At 34.4% G+C, this 19,378-nt stretch overlaps 1 protein-coding gene across 1 annotated transcript in view; it reads left to right on the plus strand.

The window, feature by feature from the left end:
* Nucleotides 1–461: 461 nt before the first annotated feature.
* Nucleotides 462–19,378, plus strand: part of LOC124440742 (collagen alpha-1(I) chain-like) — a 29,989-nt gene continuing 11,072 nt past the window's right edge. Inside the window, exons 1-42 of the mRNA XM_046991172.1 lie at nucleotides 462–705; nucleotides 775–1,012; nucleotides 1,524–1,664; nucleotides 1,987–2,181; nucleotides 2,352–2,500; nucleotides 2,817–3,036; nucleotides 3,271–3,296; nucleotides 3,412–3,453; nucleotides 3,600–3,653; nucleotides 3,722–3,811; nucleotides 4,638–4,703; nucleotides 4,767–4,808; nucleotides 4,970–5,023; nucleotides 5,210–5,263; nucleotides 6,707–6,760; nucleotides 6,871–6,924; nucleotides 7,748–7,801; nucleotides 7,870–7,914; nucleotides 8,507–8,605; nucleotides 8,744–8,941; nucleotides 9,013–9,066; nucleotides 9,157–9,201; nucleotides 10,706–10,759; nucleotides 10,971–11,024; nucleotides 11,277–11,330; nucleotides 11,389–11,442; nucleotides 11,542–11,595; nucleotides 11,849–11,893; nucleotides 13,108–13,161; nucleotides 13,231–13,275; nucleotides 13,925–13,978; nucleotides 14,054–14,107; nucleotides 14,195–14,248; nucleotides 14,472–14,525; nucleotides 14,938–14,991; nucleotides 15,480–15,524; nucleotides 15,639–15,683; nucleotides 15,781–15,834; nucleotides 16,628–16,681; nucleotides 17,085–17,138; nucleotides 17,473–17,526; nucleotides 17,597–17,650. Of these exons, the coding sequence (XP_046847128.1) occupies nucleotides 685–705; nucleotides 775–1,012; nucleotides 1,524–1,664; nucleotides 1,987–2,181; nucleotides 2,352–2,500; nucleotides 2,817–3,036; nucleotides 3,271–3,296; nucleotides 3,412–3,453; nucleotides 3,600–3,653; nucleotides 3,722–3,811; nucleotides 4,638–4,703; nucleotides 4,767–4,808; nucleotides 4,970–5,023; nucleotides 5,210–5,263; nucleotides 6,707–6,760; nucleotides 6,871–6,924; nucleotides 7,748–7,801; nucleotides 7,870–7,914; nucleotides 8,507–8,605; nucleotides 8,744–8,941; nucleotides 9,013–9,066; nucleotides 9,157–9,201; nucleotides 10,706–10,759; nucleotides 10,971–11,024; nucleotides 11,277–11,330; nucleotides 11,389–11,442; nucleotides 11,542–11,595; nucleotides 11,849–11,893; nucleotides 13,108–13,161; nucleotides 13,231–13,275; nucleotides 13,925–13,978; nucleotides 14,054–14,107; nucleotides 14,195–14,248; nucleotides 14,472–14,525; nucleotides 14,938–14,991; nucleotides 15,480–15,524; nucleotides 15,639–15,683; nucleotides 15,781–15,834; nucleotides 16,628–16,681; nucleotides 17,085–17,138; nucleotides 17,473–17,526; nucleotides 17,597–17,650 (3,039 nt within the window). The 5' untranslated portion in view covers nucleotides 462–684. The remainder of the gene's footprint in view (nucleotides 706–774; nucleotides 1,013–1,523; nucleotides 1,665–1,986; nucleotides 2,182–2,351; nucleotides 2,501–2,816; nucleotides 3,037–3,270; nucleotides 3,297–3,411; nucleotides 3,454–3,599; nucleotides 3,654–3,721; nucleotides 3,812–4,637; nucleotides 4,704–4,766; nucleotides 4,809–4,969; nucleotides 5,024–5,209; nucleotides 5,264–6,706; nucleotides 6,761–6,870; nucleotides 6,925–7,747; nucleotides 7,802–7,869; nucleotides 7,915–8,506; nucleotides 8,606–8,743; nucleotides 8,942–9,012; nucleotides 9,067–9,156; nucleotides 9,202–10,705; nucleotides 10,760–10,970; nucleotides 11,025–11,276; nucleotides 11,331–11,388; nucleotides 11,443–11,541; nucleotides 11,596–11,848; nucleotides 11,894–13,107; nucleotides 13,162–13,230; nucleotides 13,276–13,924; nucleotides 13,979–14,053; nucleotides 14,108–14,194; nucleotides 14,249–14,471; nucleotides 14,526–14,937; nucleotides 14,992–15,479; nucleotides 15,525–15,638; nucleotides 15,684–15,780; nucleotides 15,835–16,627; nucleotides 16,682–17,084; nucleotides 17,139–17,472; nucleotides 17,527–17,596; nucleotides 17,651–19,378) is intronic.

The following is a 19,378-nucleotide window of genomic DNA, read 5'->3' on the forward strand; positions in this document are numbered from 1 at the left end:
GTATTGATGACATGCCATAATGGATATGCTATAAACATTACAAATGTTTATTTACTTTTTGTGATGATTTTTGTTCAGGTAAGAATGGCAAATGTCCCTACACAAAAACTTCTGGAAATTGTCCTATGGTACGCAATGACGAATGCACTGTTGACAACGATTGTCTTGGTGATTCTAAGTGCTGTATACAAGGATGTAATCGTCAATGTATCACTCCCAGGAGAGGTATTGTTAACTTTATTCACACTTTTTTTTCATTACATTTATTTTGTTCTTTTCTTGTACTTTTTCAGTTATAGTTTTAACATATATCTCGTCTTATTATTGTGTTCTTTCATCGTACATTTCTGTTTTTATATATTTTTTTATTATTCATTGTTGTCTTGTAATATTTTCAAGCCTGTTTCCGCTCCCTGGAGTTAGCGTTTCTCGTTGATACGTCTGTTTCTGTCAACGATACAGTGTTTCAACAAATGAAAGATACGATGAAAGAAGTCGTAAATGGTTTTAGTGTTTCAGAAATTGGAGCGAGAATTTCTGTAATAGCTTATGATAAAGATGCAAGAATACTTTTAAATTTTAAAGAAAATGTAGACTTCCAAAATGTGGTTAGGAAAATTGAGAAATTAGACGGAGAGACGTCTTGACTTGGCTCTTCTCACTGTACAATCTGAAATATTTTCTATGAAAGCCGGTCGACGTCAGGTGGGTTTGGGAATTCTTTATGAATTATTAGAAAGTTTGTTGGTTTTAACGCATTTTTTGTTCATCTAGGGAGTTCCTGCAGTACTAATTGTTTTAAATGGGGGCACACCATCCACTTTATCTAAATTGAATGGAATCACAAGATCATTAAAGAACTCTATAGATATCTGGAGTATGAATAGTGGGCCACAGTCTTCATCGCAGTATATGAAAGATATGGCGTCTTCGGATGATCAATTTCTTCAAACGACGTTTCTTGAGAATCTGAATCCATTTATTTCAAGGATTAGTCAAAAACTTTGCTCAGGTAAACTTTATGAACTGAGTTGTAATTTGAATATCTGTTAATCCATCATCTCTGGAGACAACTTTGGGTCATTTAATCCATTGACTATTTATGATTTTGGATTAGCTAATCATCCTTAAATGTCTTTGGATCATGTTCCATAGTTCTTTTAGATAACATTCGATTTTAGATAACTGTAATTCTTTTTAATTTTCGCTCACATATTTACAGCATAATTGACTCTTCAAGAAAGAAAGAATCCTCAACAAACGTGCATTAGCCCTTATAGAAAAAATTGAACACTTTGCGGTGAACGTGAAATTTTATGACAATACACATTTTGAGTCTATATTTTAATGACTTTGAAATGTGAAAAACAGTTGAAGAAAATGTTTTTTTGTTTTATAGAAGATACATAGCTATATCACATGGTTTTGTTATAATTGATAATTTTGCAACATATGAGGGAATGTGTTCGTACACGTAAATATATTGTTAATTTCATGGTACAAAACTTTTGTCTTTATTCCAGATAAACCGGGTGAGTGTCCTCGGCCCCAGAATATCTTTTGCTTGGATCAAAGCAATTCATGTGAAAAAGATCATGAATGTCCTGGTTATTCAAAATGTTGCTATAACGGATGTCGTAAAACATGTTTGCAAGTTTCTGTCGGTATGTTCCCCATTTTTATTTATTTTTGTGGATTTTTTCTGTCCCATTTCCTATGTTTGTAATTCATATTTTCGCAAATTCGTAGAAAAATATTGTATCAAAGAATTACTTTTTAACAAAATTTCATGGTTGAAAAATAGTGGCTGAAATGTTCTTTTGAACCAACGCAAAATTTTTTTGTAATAATTTATATTGGAGATCAGTTCCAAACAGCCTGTATATACTTAAATATCATTAGCTTTTTGTTTAATACTGTTAAATGATTTTGATGCTGCTATGAAATATAATAAAGCTCCATTTCATTGTATCGTTAAATCTTTAGTTTGTGACAAACCGTTGGATCTAGCTATTTTATTGGAGTCATCCAGAAAATTGGGAAAGAATAATATTCGCAAATTGAAGGTTTTCACGAAAGATCTTGTCAATTCGTTAATTTCTGGCAATTCATTGACAGAGATAGCATTATTATCATACAGTAGCTCCTTAACAATTCATTTTGGCTTCAACAAATATAAAGGTAAACGTTAATATTTGGTAGTGCATATCAATCCTGAATGAAAAATAAATTCTATTTCTGTTGACTAACTTTTACTTTGTGTTTCTTTCGAGCGTTTTTTATAATCATGCTATGAATGTATTAAAAATATTTTTCGTAATCAGTTTTTTATTATTATCTTTCTTTTGTAGGCATTTTAAACAAACGTAATAACATCATGAGATCAATTGATCGAATTATGTTTGCTGGGAATACAAATTTTGCTGCCCATCTTGCTATAAAGCGGGCGTATGTACAGATATTCACGACAGCAAGTGGATCTCGATTGAACGCAGTCAAGGTGGAACAAAAATATTTGCTTAGATAAACCTTATTTTGTCAAATGTTTAACCAACTTTCATTTTCACTATCTACTTGAAATGAATTTCGCATTTCTAAATTCATTTTTCGTATGAGCTCATTTTACTTTAAGTTTTGACAACTGAAGCATCCAAATCATAACATAAATTAGTTTGAGAAAAACCTTAAACTTTTGATGTTGATTTGATGGTTATGAATATTTTATAGCAGATTTTTGATGGTTATGAATAAATATTACTCAACTCTGTTCGATTTGCTTTGCTTTCTTTCATTGAAAACAAATTTATTTCTTTTAGGCTGTAGTCTTGATTACAGATGGTCAGTTGTCAGACCCAAAGATAATAAGTGAAGCAAATGAGTTAAAAAGACGCGGAGTATCTATCTTTCCAGTGGCAATTTCGAAAAATGCAAATGTTACCATTTTAAAAAAGATTGCATCAGATCATGTGTTTCTTGCTTCATCTGCACTTGCAGCAAGTCAATATCTTAGCCAGATATCACTAGAAGCTTGCAAAGGTTACTTTATGTTCACTTTCGTCCAAATCATATCTCAAAGTTTTATTAAGATGGTCATAAGCTGTTAGAATCGATGTTTCTTGAAATCGTTTCCAAAACTGACTTCAGTGCATAGTTACTATAAGTTATAAATTTTTGTCTAGAAGTGCGCTGTGTTCCTGCTCATTTGATATTTGTTCAATTATTTTATTGATAGTAAAATTGAAATCTTTTTTGACCAATTTTATCTTTTAGCTAATTCTCCTACTGTTATAAAATTGGTAAGTTCAGATTAAAAATATTCTCAAGGCTTTTAACAATTATCAGCTAATCTTGTGTGCGATTCTATTTTATCTTTCTTGTTGAATACGTAACTTATAAATTTTCTTTCTCAAGATGAAAGGACCACAAGGTGAGCCTGGAAGGCCTGGACCTAAAGTATGCATATTGCTTCCCTAGCATTTGACGGTTCAAAAGCATTATTCGACCAATAATTTCCATTGAATTTCATTATAGTTTTGTGGAAATTGAGTCGCAATCCTCTTAAAGTATTATTGAGGTGCATATTTTTATTTTATATTCAGGGAAATAGAGGACTTAAAGGATTACCAGGAAATTCTGGATTCAGTGGACAAGCTGTAAATGGAGACTAAAAACTAAATGCACAAACATTGGCTTTATTTTATGGAAATATTGTTCTCTTTAGGGCCGAGATGGTAGAATTGGTACACCTGGTACATTTGGACGTGCTGGTCCACCAGGTTCTCGAGGACCAAGAGGTTCACCTGGACCAATTGTAAGTTAAACTTTTTTTATATTTGATTTATTGACATTTCCATCCAGTAATGACATTTTACAATCAAGAAACTGAGCTGTAGTTGAACAATCTTTGATATAGTTTTAGTTTTATATAAATGTATTTGAAATTACTTCAATATAAATACATTTAATTTGTATCTCTTGCTTTCATATGAATGATGGCTAAAAAAAAACAAACGTGAAATGACGATAATATGTAATTATCGGGCAAAAATACAAACATCGTCTTTTCCCGGCAACAGTGGGGATGAAATTTGGATAGCGTGGTAATTAAGCAACTGTGGGGATGAAATATGGATAGCGTGGTAATTAGGCAACAGTGCGGATGAAATATGGATAGCGTGGTAATTAGTCAACAGTTGGGATGAAAAATGGATAGCGTGGTAATTAGTCAACAGTGGGGATGAAATATGGATAGCGTGGTAATTAGACAACAGTGGGGATGAAAAATGGATAGCGTGGTAATTAGACAACAGTGGTGATGAAATAAGGATAGCGTGGTAATTAGGCAACAGTGAGGATGAAATAAGGATAGCGTGGTAATTAGACAACAGTGGGGATGAAATAAGCGGTAGTCATCTTCAGAGTCAAAAATGACATTTTTGAGAAATGAGAAATCTCTTTCGTAGGGCTTGTGCATTTTTGCAAAATGTTTCCTAAATTCCAACCGTGTAGGGCTTGTGCATTTTTGCAAAATGTTTTTTAATAAACGTTTTAAAATGCTTTCGATCAATTAATAAATGTCATTGAAGACATATATTGTCAAAATCATCAATTTTGTTTTGCTTATTGTTCTTGTTTAGTTTATCCAAATGGCAGGTACAGACTCTAATGGCAGAATACGTAGAGTTATGGTTATGCCGTCAAATGTAAGCTTTTTGAATTGTAGTGTTTAAGATTTGCTCTTGTTATAAGATTAAATTCATTTTTAGAATGTTGGTCAATCTGGCATCAAGGGGCGTCAAGGAATTAGGGTGTGTTTGATATTTCTTTTGGATTAAATTTTGAAATTTAAGTCAGCAGCAATTGTAAAGAACAGCGGACTGTTTATTATAGTAGCGAGAGACTTGCCGAGCGGAAATCGAATTCGTGTAATAAAAATTAATGCCCAACATTTTCGCTTATGTTTTTTTAGGGAGCTAGAGGAAAACTTGGGGATTCTGGATTGAGAGGAAGTAAAGGAGAAACTGTATGTAGAATTCGTCATATTTATAAAATATTGTATTTATTGTTATATTTTTTACGTTATTTCATGTCTTTCTTACTTCTGTTTATTCTTTTTTCTTATTTGAACTCATGATGATTCTTTAAAAATCAATTTATTATGCACTTATGTTTCACTTTTTTACATCTTTACCTTTTCACTTCCTTATAGGGTACACCAGGCCGTCCAGGACAACGTGGACCATATGGTAGTGAAGGACTTGCTGTAAGTACCATATGGTAGTGAAGGACTTGCTGTAAGTACCATATGGTAGTGAAGGACTTGCTGTAAGTACCATATGGTAGTGAAGGACTTGCTGTAAGTACCATATGGTAGTGAAGGACTTGCTGTAAGTACCATATGGTAGTGAAGGACTTGCTGTAAGTACCATATGGTAGTGAAGGACTTGCTGTAAGTACCATATGGTAGTGAAGGACTTGCTGTAAGTACCATATGGTAGTGAAGGACTTGCTGTAAGTACCATATGGTAGTGAAGGACTTGCTGTAAGTACCATATGGTAGTGAAGGACTTGCTGTAAGTACCATATGGTAGTGAAGGACTTGCTGTAAGTACCATATGGTAGTGAAGGACTTGCTGTAAGTACCATATGGTAGTGAAGGACTTGCTGTAAGTACCATATGGTAGTGAAGGACTTGCTGTAAGTACCATATGGTAGTGAAGGACTTGCTGTAAGTACCATATGGTAGTGAAGGACTTGCTGTAAGTACCATATGGTAGTGAAGGACTTGCTGTAAGTACCATATGGTAGTGAAGGACTTGCTGTAAGTACCATATGGTAGTGAAGGACTTGCTGTAAGTACCATATGGTAGTGAAGGACTTGCTGTAAGTACCATATGGTAGTGAAGGACTTGCTGTAAGTACCATATGGTAGTGAAGGACTTGCTGTAAGTGTCATATGGTAGTGAAGGACTTGCTGTAAGTACCATATGGTAGTGAAGGACTTGCTGTAAGTACCATATGGTAGTGAAGGACTTGCTGTAAGTACCATATGGTAGTGAAGGACTTGCTGTAAGTACCATATGGTAGTGAAGGACTTGCTGTAAGTACCATATGGTAGTGAAGGACTTGCTGTAAGTACCATATGGTAGTGAAGGACTTGCTGTAAGTACCATATGGTAGTGAAGGACTTGCTGTAAGTACCATATGGTAGTGAAGGACTTGCTGTAAGTACCATATGGTAGTGAAGGACTTGCTGTAAGTACCATATGGTAGTGAAGGACTTGCTGTAAGTACCATATGGTAGTGAAGGACTTGCTGTAAGTACCATTATGTTTAAATTTGTTGAATTGTTAGCATAATTTATTAATTCAAACTAAATACGTAAATGCAACTATGCAGGGTGGCCATACATGAATTTTTTTGTTAGATCTGGTGTGTTGAACTTAAACTCTCCCTGTTTTATGTAGTTGAAAGTTCATAGCAGGGGGGAGTGTTCAAGCTTATTCCACTGAATCTCGTATACAGATTTGCATATGTACATGTTCACACTGTGTATATGAGCATATTTTCAAACATTAGCGTATTTTCAAATAGCATTTTGCCACAATTTATACTTTATCCAATTGCACCTGAGATTTTTTGTAAAAGAACCAGATGTATGTCTTTGCCAGTATTCCTGGTTAAATTAACCATGTTTCTTTTTCAGGGACGTCATGGCGACGATGGATCACCAGGAAGGCCGGGTACACTTGGTGATAAGGTGGGTTTGTGTGCAGAATAAGGATTTTGACGTTTCGATCTTCTTGATGTTTAATCTCCAAAAACTCCTAGAAAAATTTTCTTTTATTCTGGTATTTTTCATATCTCTAGGGTGAACGCGGTGAAGCTGGAAAATCTGTTGGATTTGGAGAAAAAGGACACATGGTATTATTTTATTTACATTACTATTGATGAGACAAACTAGGTAGAGTTTCAGATATTCTATACGTACGTTGTATTATGTTTTCCTTGACAAAGTTCTGTTTCATTGTTTATGAACATTATACATAAAATTGTCATCGTTATTTTCTGTGTTGATGATGATAAAACATCTTCATCAAACGTAAATTTTCCTCATGAAAACATCGTCTTAAGGAAATAGATAGAATATAGCCACTGAAGATGGTTAACTTGTTAAATTTCTTCACAATTTAATCACGTATTCAGAAATTTGTATTCAGACATATCATGTGGCTAAGAACATAATAGGAAAAGAGAGTGTTATCAATAAACTATGGCCTTTCATCAACATTGCTGTAACAATAGAACAACTTTTTCCATCATGTAATTGCTTGGTTTATCTGAAAGAAACATTTAAAGAAAATAATTTTTAGGGCTGAAGGAAAATTAATCTTTTCTACAGTTTTCTTTCATAACAAAAATTTTTGCATAAAAGCGTGGTACTTGCCTGCATAATCCTGCCACTACAATCCTTTATGCTCCATTGGAGAACGTAAAAGGTTATACGAAGAATCATTTTAGTTTTTCTGTCATAATCTGCAATGCAACATTTTCTTTGTATTTGATATTGACCAGATAATGTTTGTTTTATGAGTGCGATTGTTTGAGACTTTTTTTGCTTGTTAGTAAGCGGGTTTTGTTATCTTGAAGTTTGCAACTATTCTTCTAAACGTTAAGTTTAATTCAGAAAGCATTGGTTGCTGATGTTTCAATAAAATAACTGTACATGATCTTCATTTTTGACCAGGGGCTTAAAGGTAATAAAGGACTACCAGGTATACCAGGGGATCTAGGAGATATGGTAAGTAATAGTTACTATTCTGTAGAATAGATTTATGTACAATTATATTTTGATCAATCTTTTTAAAGGGAAAAAGAGGTGAAATTGGAGTTAGAGGACGAATTGGAAAGAAGGTAACACAAAAATAACAAGAATTTTTTTTCCTATGTGTTACTTGTGTTTTACTATATGTTACTTGTGTTTTACTATATGTTATTTGAGTTTTACTATATGTTACTTGTGTTTTACTATATGTTACTTGTGTTTTACTATATGTTATTTGTGTTTTACTATATGTTATTTGTGTTTTACTATATGTTATTTGTGTTTTACTATGTGTTATTTGTGTTTTACTATATGTTATTTGTGTTTTACTATATGTTATTTGTGTTTTACTATATGTTACACGTGTTTTACTATATGTTACGTTTGTTTTACTATATGTCATTTCTGTGTTGCTATATGTTACTTGCGTTTTACTATATGTCATTTGTGTGTTACTATATGTTACGTTTGTTTTACTATATGTTATTTGTGTGTTGCTATATGTTACACGTGTTTTACTATATGTTATTTGTGTGTTGCTTTCTTTTCTCTACTTAGCTGCCTTACCATTTTTGACATTTAAAGATGCTCCAAATATTTTCACAGATTGAAAATGTGTTTAATATTGTTATGTGAATACATAGGATGCTTGACCAAAGCAAGTGATTAATTTTATCATAGGGTGCTCAGGGCATCCATGGATTTCCGGGACAAACAGGATCTTTAGGTACACTTGGAGATCGTGGGAAAAAAGGCGGCTTAGGAAATGAAGGAACAACAGTAAGTTAGTAAATATTCCTGTTAAAAGCACCGATATAGTCATCCATATGCATCAAATTTTAACTATTTCCTCTTACACACGTTATTGAAGCAGAGCTGCAATTTTTCAGCATGCATATCATGCTTTAATAAACGTAGGGTCCCGCTGGAAACCCAGGGATGGTTGGAGCCATGGGAAGGCGTGGAATCAAGGGATTTCCTGGACCTTCTGGTCGCCCAGGCCACATAGGTTTTCAAGGACAAACAGGATCGCCAGGTTTAATTGGTTTCGATCAACCTCCCGGTAATGATGGTATGAAAGGAAGTGTTGGAAAACCTGGACGCAAAGGATCAATGGTTTTTTTCCAAAGTTTACGTTCATTTTTATTAAAATGAATTTTTATTTTATTGTATTATCGTTTTTAAAGGGAGATCGTGGACCGAGTGGTGTAACTGGATCTGCTAGTAGTATTGGAAGTATGGTAAGTTTCTTTAATATGGAATCAAAAATACGACTTACGGTGTTCTTTACAACTGATTTCTATGTCATAAGGACTTAATCTCTCATTCAGGGATTTAAAGGATCTATTGGACCACCGGGAATGAAGGGTAGACGAGTAAGATTTCTTTATTGCTGTTATTATCTTAATTTCATTGTCAATCATGTACGGATTTTTTTTGGGGGGGAGGGGTGCAAAGGTTTTACTGCCCACAAAGAGAGATTTTGTGCGATACCTGTGATAGTTTTTCTTTTCTAATGGCGGGATTTTCATGCATTTAAACACATTTTATTCTTGTGAAAGTGGTGTCATTGTAGCATTGTAAGTAATACTAAATAAGAAATAACGTATATATATTCTTCTGTTATCGATTTAGCCTGTTCCAAATAAGATTTTTGTTCGTCCTTCCTAAACTGTGTTAACAGGTTACAGCATTACCCGCCTGTCGCTGGGAATCCAGACCTTTAGTTCTTACCAGTTCAACCCACTGATATGTATATTAAACTGGATAACGCATCTCTTGCGAAAATTGAAACCAGAAGATCGATCATTTGCTACTGGCTTCGGGGGGGTATCGGTCCCACTTTACTATACTTTTTTATTACAAAATCACAGTTTTTATCCCTTTTACAAAGTTCTCATTGAGGCAAAATTTTTATGACATGTAGAGGAAAACCGGTAGAGAGTTTCAACCCTGAAGCTCTGTTTTTTTGGCTTTGTAACGACTGAAAATAAGATGGCAAGTTGTATTGAAAGTTGAAGGTGACGAGGACAATTTCAGCCGTGCGAGGCATTTTTAGAATATGAATACTTAAATTACAAATTTACAAGAAAATAAGAACAAAGGTATTCATGTCTTCAACATATTCATCGATATTGAAGTTGTTCACATAGGAATTGGTTGAAAACTTTGCTTTGCTTAATGACAACAGAAGTACTTTAATTCGCATATTTTGATGATGTACATCTCGTAGAATTTGATGATACCGTTTTCAACTTACTATTGTTCATTAAAATGTCTTTCTGATTATTTTTCTACGTCGATTTGTTTTGTTTCTTCACTGATATAATAAAGACGTAATTTGAAATTATTATGATATTAGAGATGTGAATAACAAAGTTTTGTTAAATAAGTACATTTATAGCAATCTTCCATAAACGTCAATGCAGATGAAATTTTGGTAGCAGTAGTAGGATTCTGTAATATTTCTACATTTTTTAAGAAGCAGCAGCATCGTATAATCTCCTGTTTGTTTTAAAACAATGCACGTCGACCTTGTACCATCTCAATTTTCTGCCATTATAAAGCCAAGAAGACAAACTGTTTAGGATTAAAAATCTTTGCCGGTTGTTCTGTCCCTTTCACAAAAGTTTGTAGAACGAATAAAAACGCAAAAACTGTGATTTTGTAATACAAAAGTATGGTAAAGTGAGACCGATACCCCCCACGAAGATCATAATCAGATGAGCCAACTTCCGGCAACAATTATCTTACTATATTTGATACATGGATGCCTTAACCAGTGTAATATACATATCAGTGTTTCAACCACTTATGTCTTGGTAACTTTGTAATTTGTAAAATAGTTCGTTTTTTATGTATGTATTGTTATTATTTTAGGGAAATTTTGGGAGGACTGGCATGAAAGGAGTAATGGGAAGTAAAGGATCAGTGGTAAGCAAAAGAATAAAGTAAAGCATTTAGAGTCGCGTATTACCACACTAGAAAAAAATAATTAAGTATTCATTCTTAGCTGAGAAACGACTGTTTACGTATTAACCTAAGATTAAGATAAGAAAACTTGCTGCTAAGATACGAACACTCCATTCTGTAAATGTTGTAAATATAAGAACATTATCTACGGCATTTGTTTGATTCACTTAAGGGTGATCTTGGATTGGAAGGTATTGTTGGTGATCGTGGATCGCGAGGCAAGATGGTATATATGTGATTCTTCATATAGATAAATTGATACACCCAGACTGCATTGAAGTATTTCGTGCTCAACCCATTTTTTTTATCAAAACTATTTTTTCTATGCGCTTTTACACTATGACCTATAAAGACTTTAAAACTCGTACACACAGACAGACAGTCATACTCGTTTTTTTTGGCCTCAAATCAGAAATGTCCTATGTAAAATTCAACCTTTTTCAATAGTGGATTTGGATTGCATTTTATCTTTTCTTAGGGAGATGAAGGAGATTTAGGCCTTGCTGGACTGGAGGGAATCGCTGGAGAAAAGGTGAGAACAATTAAATTTTTATTAAGTTGACGATTTTGCGCTAAATCAATTTTTACAGGGAATACAAGGATCTCGTGGTTTTGCTGGCATCGATGGTAAAACTGGGAAAAAGGTCAAGATTAACAACTATTTTAAGTGTGCAGTTTATCAATATGTTGTAGAAACGTACCTTGTTGACGTATGCTCAGGATATGTTATTGATTTTAAATAGGGAGTAACTGGTGGAAATGGCAATTTGGGTTTGAATGGTAGAAAAGGCACAAAGGTTTGACAATTTTAACCAAAAATAATTGGTTTACAAAAAAAACATTTTTGTTCATATTTATTCATTTTTCTACTTTTCATTCTCTTGTTATCTTATATTACTGTTTTAGTGTGTTTGACTTGTTTTACTGTTTTAGTGCGTTAGACGTTGTACAGTATGTAAATTTTTTTTGTGTTATGTAGAGTATGTCTTTGTTGTTTGTTAAACTACGTATGTTGTGCATTCGCTATAGTTGTTTTTATGTGTATTGTAGGGAAGATTTGGTAAAGTTGGTCCTCCAGGAAGTTATGGTAAACAGGTTTGTTAAAACCATTGAACTAAAATACATGGAACGCTTCCTTAAGCAAATAATTGAAGCCAAATCTTACGCCAGACATGCGAGATTTATTTCCAGACGCGCGTGTTTAGTGTTTCTCTCCCGGAGTAATAAGGGATTGACTACGCACGCGTGTCTGGGGTAAAATCTCGCGTGTCTGGGGTAAAGTCTCGCGTGTCTGGGGTAAAATCACGGCTTCCAAAAATTATTAGGGTTTTGTATTACAGACAGCGTTCCATGTATTTTAGTTCAATGGTCCATCCACCCAATATATTTCTTGTTTTAATTATTTTTCATACGCGTGCGCTTACATTGCGCACTAGTAATTTTCGACGATTTAACGTGCCTATGATGAAATGACTTTTATTTATAACTATGTTGCTACCTTAATGCCAACTTAAATCAAGCTGTCATTTTAAAAGTTATATTGAATGAAAGTACAATTTAAATTGTAAATTTTTTCGTGTCATATGCACCTTAATTCTTTTTTTTATGTTATTTCGATATCACGATTGTCACCATCATTGTCACCATCATTGTCACCATCATTGTTACCATCATTGTCACCATCATTGTCACCATCATTGTTACCATCATTGTCACCATCATTCCATCCACCACCATTGTCACCATCATTGTCCATCATTGTCCATCATTCCACCATCATTGTTCCATCATTGTCACCATCATTGTCACCATCATTGTCACCATCATTGTCACCATCATTGTCACCACCATTGTCACCATCATTGTCACCATCATTGTTACCATCATTGTCACCATCATTCATTACCATTGTCCACCACCATTGTCACCACCATTGTCACCATCATTAATCAACTATTGTCACCACCATTGTCACCACCATTGTTACCATCATTGTTACCACCATTGTCACCACCATTGTCACCACCATTGTTACCATCATTGTCACCATCATTAATACAACCATTGTCACCACCATTGTCACCATCATTGTTACCATCATTGTTACCACCATTGTTGCCATCATTGTTACCACCATTAATACCATCATTGCTAACTCTGTCTGAATACATTATTTCCTCGAGGGTGATAAAAGCATTTTAATGTTTTAGTTTTACTTATTGATTATTGCAATGTCTTTGCAATAAACTCTCCGACATGTCTGCTCGATTAACCGTCGGCATTCATTCATTGATCATATTTGTGTCTAGGGCTTGAAAGGTCGTATTGGACGTCCTGGAAACCAAGGCAGAGTGGGAATAGTGGTAAGTTAAAATGGCTAGAAATGTTCAATATGCCTCATATCATTGTTGATAATGGTCAAATAATGTTAGGGTTTACCTGGAGATGATGGTGAACAAGGTGAACTTGGTCTTAAGGTAAAAGAATAATTTTTGAGTTTACATAATAGTATTTTTAATCAAACACCAGATTATTTATTATGAGTTTTTATTTCAGTTGAAATGCAACCTTTGCACAATATTAGACATAACACTGAGTTATTTAAACTATTGCATGTTGTAAGTTTTATTAAAAATATTTTTATTTACCATGAAATCAATCAATGTTCACCTCATGATACATAAATCAAAATTAAATTGAAGTCAATGGAGAAATGAAATAAAATATTTGAAACATTTATAGTTGGTTTAAATAAGTATTGAAAAACAGTGTTTTTTTAAATTTACACTATCCTCGCATCCTTAGTCAGTTCTTCTTTTGATATTTCACTGCATGGACCTCGCTTTGGATGAATCAGATTCAAACATTACCCACTATAAACGTTGTTTTTATTTACTTGCTTCAATAGTTTACAGTATACACAATCCTTACATTTTTGTTTCATGGGGGCTAATGTAGGATACACAATCCTTACATCGTTGTTTAATGCAGGGTAGTGTAGGATACACAAACCTTGCATTGTTTTTTTATGCAAGATAATGAGGGATATATCTCTAAACCTTGTACTGTTGTTCCATGCAGGGTACTATAGGTAATATTCAATTCTTATGTTGTTGTTTCATGCAGGGTATTAAGGGATACACAGGAAGTAAAGGAACTGTCGGGTTAAAAGGACAAGAGGTAGTGACTTGTTTTCCGTTCAATTTCACTAGAAATGTTTGCAAATGAGTATATTTATGTCTTTACCGTTTATAGGGTCCACAAGGTTCTACGGGGCCTCTAGGTCCTTTTGGTGATAAAGGAGAAAAGGCAAAAACAAGATTTTTGTAATAATTTATTTAATATTATATGTCTGTGGCATTTTGTTAGGAATGTATTTTTTGACTATTTTTACAGGGTATGAAAGGTCATTCTGGTGATTTTGGAATGCCTGGTTTTGTTGGTCTATCGGTAATGATTTTAGAGTTATCACCGTAGATGTAAAAGCGCAATTTCTTATTAATTACTTTTTTCTTTATATCATGTACAGTCCTTAATGTTTATTACTCTACGTTGACGTTGTCAGTGTAATATTTTGTCGAAAAATTGTTTATGAGTTGCATGCAAATTTTACCATTGTCTTGTTTATTTTCTCTGTTGTAAAAGTTGTTTTATAAATAATCATTTTTATCAGGGTGAACTAGGTGAACGAGGTTTAATTGGTGAAGACGGTCTTCCTGGGGCACAGGTGAGTTATTTTATGTTTTGTTAAGGAAAATGTCCTCATTTATCCTGTTAATGCTCCTATTAACCCAGAGGCGTAACTAGAACGCTAATTGGGAGGGTGCAACTCATATATTCCGTTGTGCCCTACTGATTTCTTTTCAAAGTGAATTGAATTTCAAAAGAAATCAGTAGGGCACAACTGAATATATGAATATACACCCCCATCCCCAATTAACGTTCTAGTTACGCCTCTGTATCAACCCCTACGTTATTGATTCATAATTTTCTCCATTTCATTATTTTTCACGTTTATGAAGTTTTTTCCTGTGCTTAATTAGTCATTATTCTGTAATGTCTGTCGTTTTTGTTTTAAATTTTTTAACTCAATAATTTTATTTGTTGCATTTTTACACGTCAATGATTGTATTGAGTAGGGTTCACCTGGTGAACTTGGTGTGAAGGGAATCAAAGGACTCTTTGGAGATAAGGTAGAACATCGTTTTAATTATAAACTCAAATCTTCCCCTTATAGTATATAATGCAGTCTATAGTTAAACCTATGGCACATGTACAACATAAGCCATTTTTTACTCATACATGTAGTAGCTACATGTACAAGTGATTTGTGCATTTTTTTACCACAAGCTATATCTATTTTAAAAGTATTTCTTTGTAACAAAACTCTCATCCTAATAATTATTATTTGCGACAATTTTGTGGTCAGATAAAAACAAGTCTTGATACATATTTCCACTAAAGATTTTTGCAAATCTTTTGCTAGGATTCAATTAACTGCGTTTTCCTAACTGCAATTTTCTTGTACACTGTGTACTATGATTTTCTTAATGAAATTTATTTTTAAATTATGTTTAGTGTTAAATATTTACAATATGATTACTTTGGTTACTCTTTATAAAAAGATAAATCGACTCAAAACAGTCTATAATCATTTGTGTTAAACTATTGAAACATTTAGGGTCCATCTGGTGAGAAAGGAATTCTGGGATTGAATGGTGAAGAGGTAAGTTAATACTGAAATTTGCATCATGTAATTTTCATAAGATCGATTTTTCTTGTTTTGACTTATCGCCCGGGATTATACCGTTCAATGGAGAATTTCTATTTACCGTTATAGGGCAAAATTGGAGACACGGGAGAACAAGGATTAATTGGTGAACCTGTAATATTTTGAATTTGTTAATTGAAGTTTCAGAGTTTTATTGTTATTAACATAAGTTGTCTAAATTCTCATTTACATTCCATGGCGTCACATATAGGGCTTGCTTGGTGTTCCAGGAGAGACTGGTAACCAAGGTCCTCGTGGTCTTCCTGTAAGTAAAATATATCTATATTTTTTCAAGTACTTATGAAGAGAAAATTTTACTTTTGGAATTACAGTCTTGGGCTTTACAGGCCCGAGCTTTTGAGTGGCCCGTTGTATGTAGACATAATTAGTTTTTAGTTTTTCCAATTCCAGACTAGTCAAATGTTGTTAATTTAGGCCATTTATGCTGTTAAAAACTGTACGGATATTTGTTCAAATGCACAATGCTCAGAACTCATGAAGTTGTGGGTTTTCCTAGTTTGAACTTGAAATTTATTCCATATTGTTGATACTATGAGTTACAAAAAACAAGCTCTGGGAAATGCAGAGCAAAGAAGCGTAAGGAACGAAAATATAATCTAGAGACTGTACTTAGTGGGAGGAATAGATACCTCACTTAAAGTTCAAGTTCATAATGTTGAAGAAATTTCTCTTGTCAAAAATTTAAAAAACATTTTGGAAGTTTAATTTTATCGTAATAAAAGATGTCTAGGATATCTAAAAGATGAGTATTAAGTAGTTAAACGTTTCCAGAAGTTCTTGCTGTAATTAAAACCTTAAGAAGCTCAACTTTTTGGTATTTAAAGATCTTAAGAAGCTGAATCTTAAGTAATTTAGGGTGTCAAGAAGTTTAATTTCCTGGTAATTATAGATATTACACGCTTAACATCAAAATTATGAAACATGTTTAAAACCTCAATTTCTTGGTGATTAAAGTTATCTAGAAACTTAGTTTTTTTATTATCAAAGATCTCTGGATGCTGTGTGTTTACTTTGCTCACCTCAATTATCCTTTCCAGGGCCTTTCTGGATTGCTGGGAAAACCGGGAAAGCTAGGAGACCTTGGTGTTGCCGTGAGTAATTAAACTTTATCTGTTGCTAACTTTATGTTTTGGTTATATTTTTCATTGAAACTGACGTAGCATGACATATCTTCGTAGACGTAGTGCGACATTTACACGGATTTCAATAACAGAGCATGACATTTATACGGGTTTTAACGACATAGCATGACATATCTTCGTAGACGTAGTGCGACATTTACACGGATTTCAATAACAGACCATGACATTTATACGGGTTTTAACGACATAACATGACATATCTTCGTAGACGTAGTGCAACATTTACACGGATTTCAATAACAGAGCATGACATTTATACGGGTTTTAACGGCATAGCATGACCTTTACGTGTATAAATTTATCAATTTTAAGGAAACAAGAAGTTGTGTTTTTATCACTATTTTCTTCTTAGGGATTATTAGGAGAAGCTGGCCGACAAGGAACACCTGGAGAAAAAGGTGAAAAGGTAAAAAAGAAGTGGAAAAGTTCCTAAACCTTAATATACACTTTCTTTCATTTGCACATATTTTAAGGTTAACAAAAATCCAGACTGTAAATAAAATCTGTCATCGTTCAATTTTTTCTCATTAATCGTTTGGGAAGAACGTCGTATTTTGGAAATAAATATTTATGTTGCGTGTATGTCACATTCATTCTTTTAATGTATGACAGTAGTATCTCTTGAAAGAAACCTTTAACTTTCACTTGCCATTTTATTTTGCAGTATTTTCATGTCAAATTTGAAATAATTTTGAAAATAAGGAAAGTTTCAATATGATTTTCTTTAATTGTGTTTTAAGGGTGATCGTGGATTGGCTGGATTGCCAGGTTTATTAGGATATAATGGAGATCCTGTAAGATTAAATTAAAGTAAATAAAAAATCATGAATGATTCATGCTTGTTATAGTTTTTACACTTTGTAGGGTGTAATTGGTGCTCCTGGTCTCGTGGGAAATCCTGGCAGTGACGGAATTAAGGTACAGAATAGACTTAATCTTCGATAAAACATCTTTTAAGATTCCGAAAAATATAAAAATGTCTGAACAATGTAAAGAAGACATGATTCAATTTTTTGTTATAGCATTGAGAAGAAATTTTTGAGCAACCATAGTTAATAAAGGAGTTGTGTCCATCTCTAAGATGATGTCTTCTTTCTCAGAGATATTCATATCCGTATCTCAAGTGGTGTTGTCTTTAAGGCAGAGATATCCCTTCTCTAAGGCATTGATTTTTCCATCTAAAGCAGAGATTTCCGCTCTGAAGTGAACATGTCCTTTTTAAGGCACTATGTTTTTCATTAAGGTGGTGATTTCTCTCTTTAAAGCAGTGATGTCCTCCCTTAGGCAGTTATGTACCTCTCTAAGGTAGTGATGTACCTCTCTTAGGCAGTGATGTACCTCTCTAAAGCAGTGATGTACCTCTCTAAGGCAGTGATGTACCTCTCTAAGGCAGTGATGTACCTCTCTAAGGCAGTGATGTACCTCTCTAAGCAGTGATGTACCTCACTTAGGCAGTGATGTACCTCTCTAAGACAGTGATGTACCTCTCTAAGGCAGTGATGTCCTCCCTTAGGCAGTTATGTACCTCTCTAAGGTAGTGATGTACCGCTCTTAGGCAGTGATGTACCTCTCTAAAGCAGTGATGTACCTCTCTAAGGCAGTGATGTACCTCATTAAGGCAGTGATGTCCTCATTAAGGCAGTGATGTACCTCTCTAAGGCAGTGATGTACCTCTCTAAGGCAGTGATGTACCTCATTAAGGCAGTGATGTACCTCTCTAAGGCAGTGATGTACCTCTCTAAGGCAGTGATGTACCGCTCTTAGGCAGTGATGTACCTCTCTAAGCAGTGATGTACCGCTCTTAGGCAGTGATGTACCTCTCTAAGCAGTGATGTACCTCTCTAAGGCAGTGATGTACCGCTCTTAGGCAGTGATGTACCTCTCTAAGCAGTGATGTACCGCTCTTAGGCAGTGATGTACCTCTCTAAGCAGTGATGTACCTCTCTAAGGCAGTGATGTACCGCTCTTAGGCAGTGATGTACCTCTCTAAAGTAGTGATGTACCTCTCTAAGGCAGTGATGTACCGCTCTAAGGCAGTGATGTACCTCTCTAAAGCAGTGATGTACCTCTCTAAGGCAGTGATGTACCGCTCTTAGGCAGTGATGTACCTCTCAAGCAGTGATGTACCTCTCTAAGCAGTGATGTACCGCTCTTAGGCAGTGATGTACCTCTCTAAGTAGTGATGTACCTCTCTAAGGCAGTGATGTCCCTCTCTAAGGCAGTGATGTACCTCTCTAAGGCAGTGATGTACCTCTCTAAGACAGTGATGTACCGCTCTAAGGCAGTGATGTACCTCTCTAAGGCAGTGATGTACCTCTCTAAGGCAGTGATGTACCTCTCTAAGACAGTGATGTACGTCTCTAAGGCAGTGATGTACCTCTCTAAGGCAGTGATGTACCTCTCTAAGGCAGTGATGTACCTCTCTAAGGCAGTGATGTACCTCTCTAAGGCAGTGATGTCCCTCTCTTAGGCAGTGATGTACCTCTCTAAGGCAGTGATGTACCTCTCTAAGGCAGTGATGTACCTCTCTAAGACAGTGATGTACGTCTCTAAGGCAATGAGAATATTTTTTAATGAACATTCATTGAATGAAATATAAAAAAGAATATTTAGTAAAAACAATGTTGAATTTATTCAAATGCCATT

The sequence above is a fragment of the Xenia sp. Carnegie-2017 genome, unplaced genomic scaffold (genome assembly GCF_021976095.1).
Source record: "Xenia sp. Carnegie-2017 unplaced genomic scaffold, XeniaSp_v1 HiC_scaffold_2, whole genome shotgun sequence".
Taxonomy (NCBI): domain Eukaryota; kingdom Metazoa; phylum Cnidaria; class Anthozoa; order Malacalcyonacea; family Xeniidae; genus Xenia; species Xenia sp. Carnegie-2017.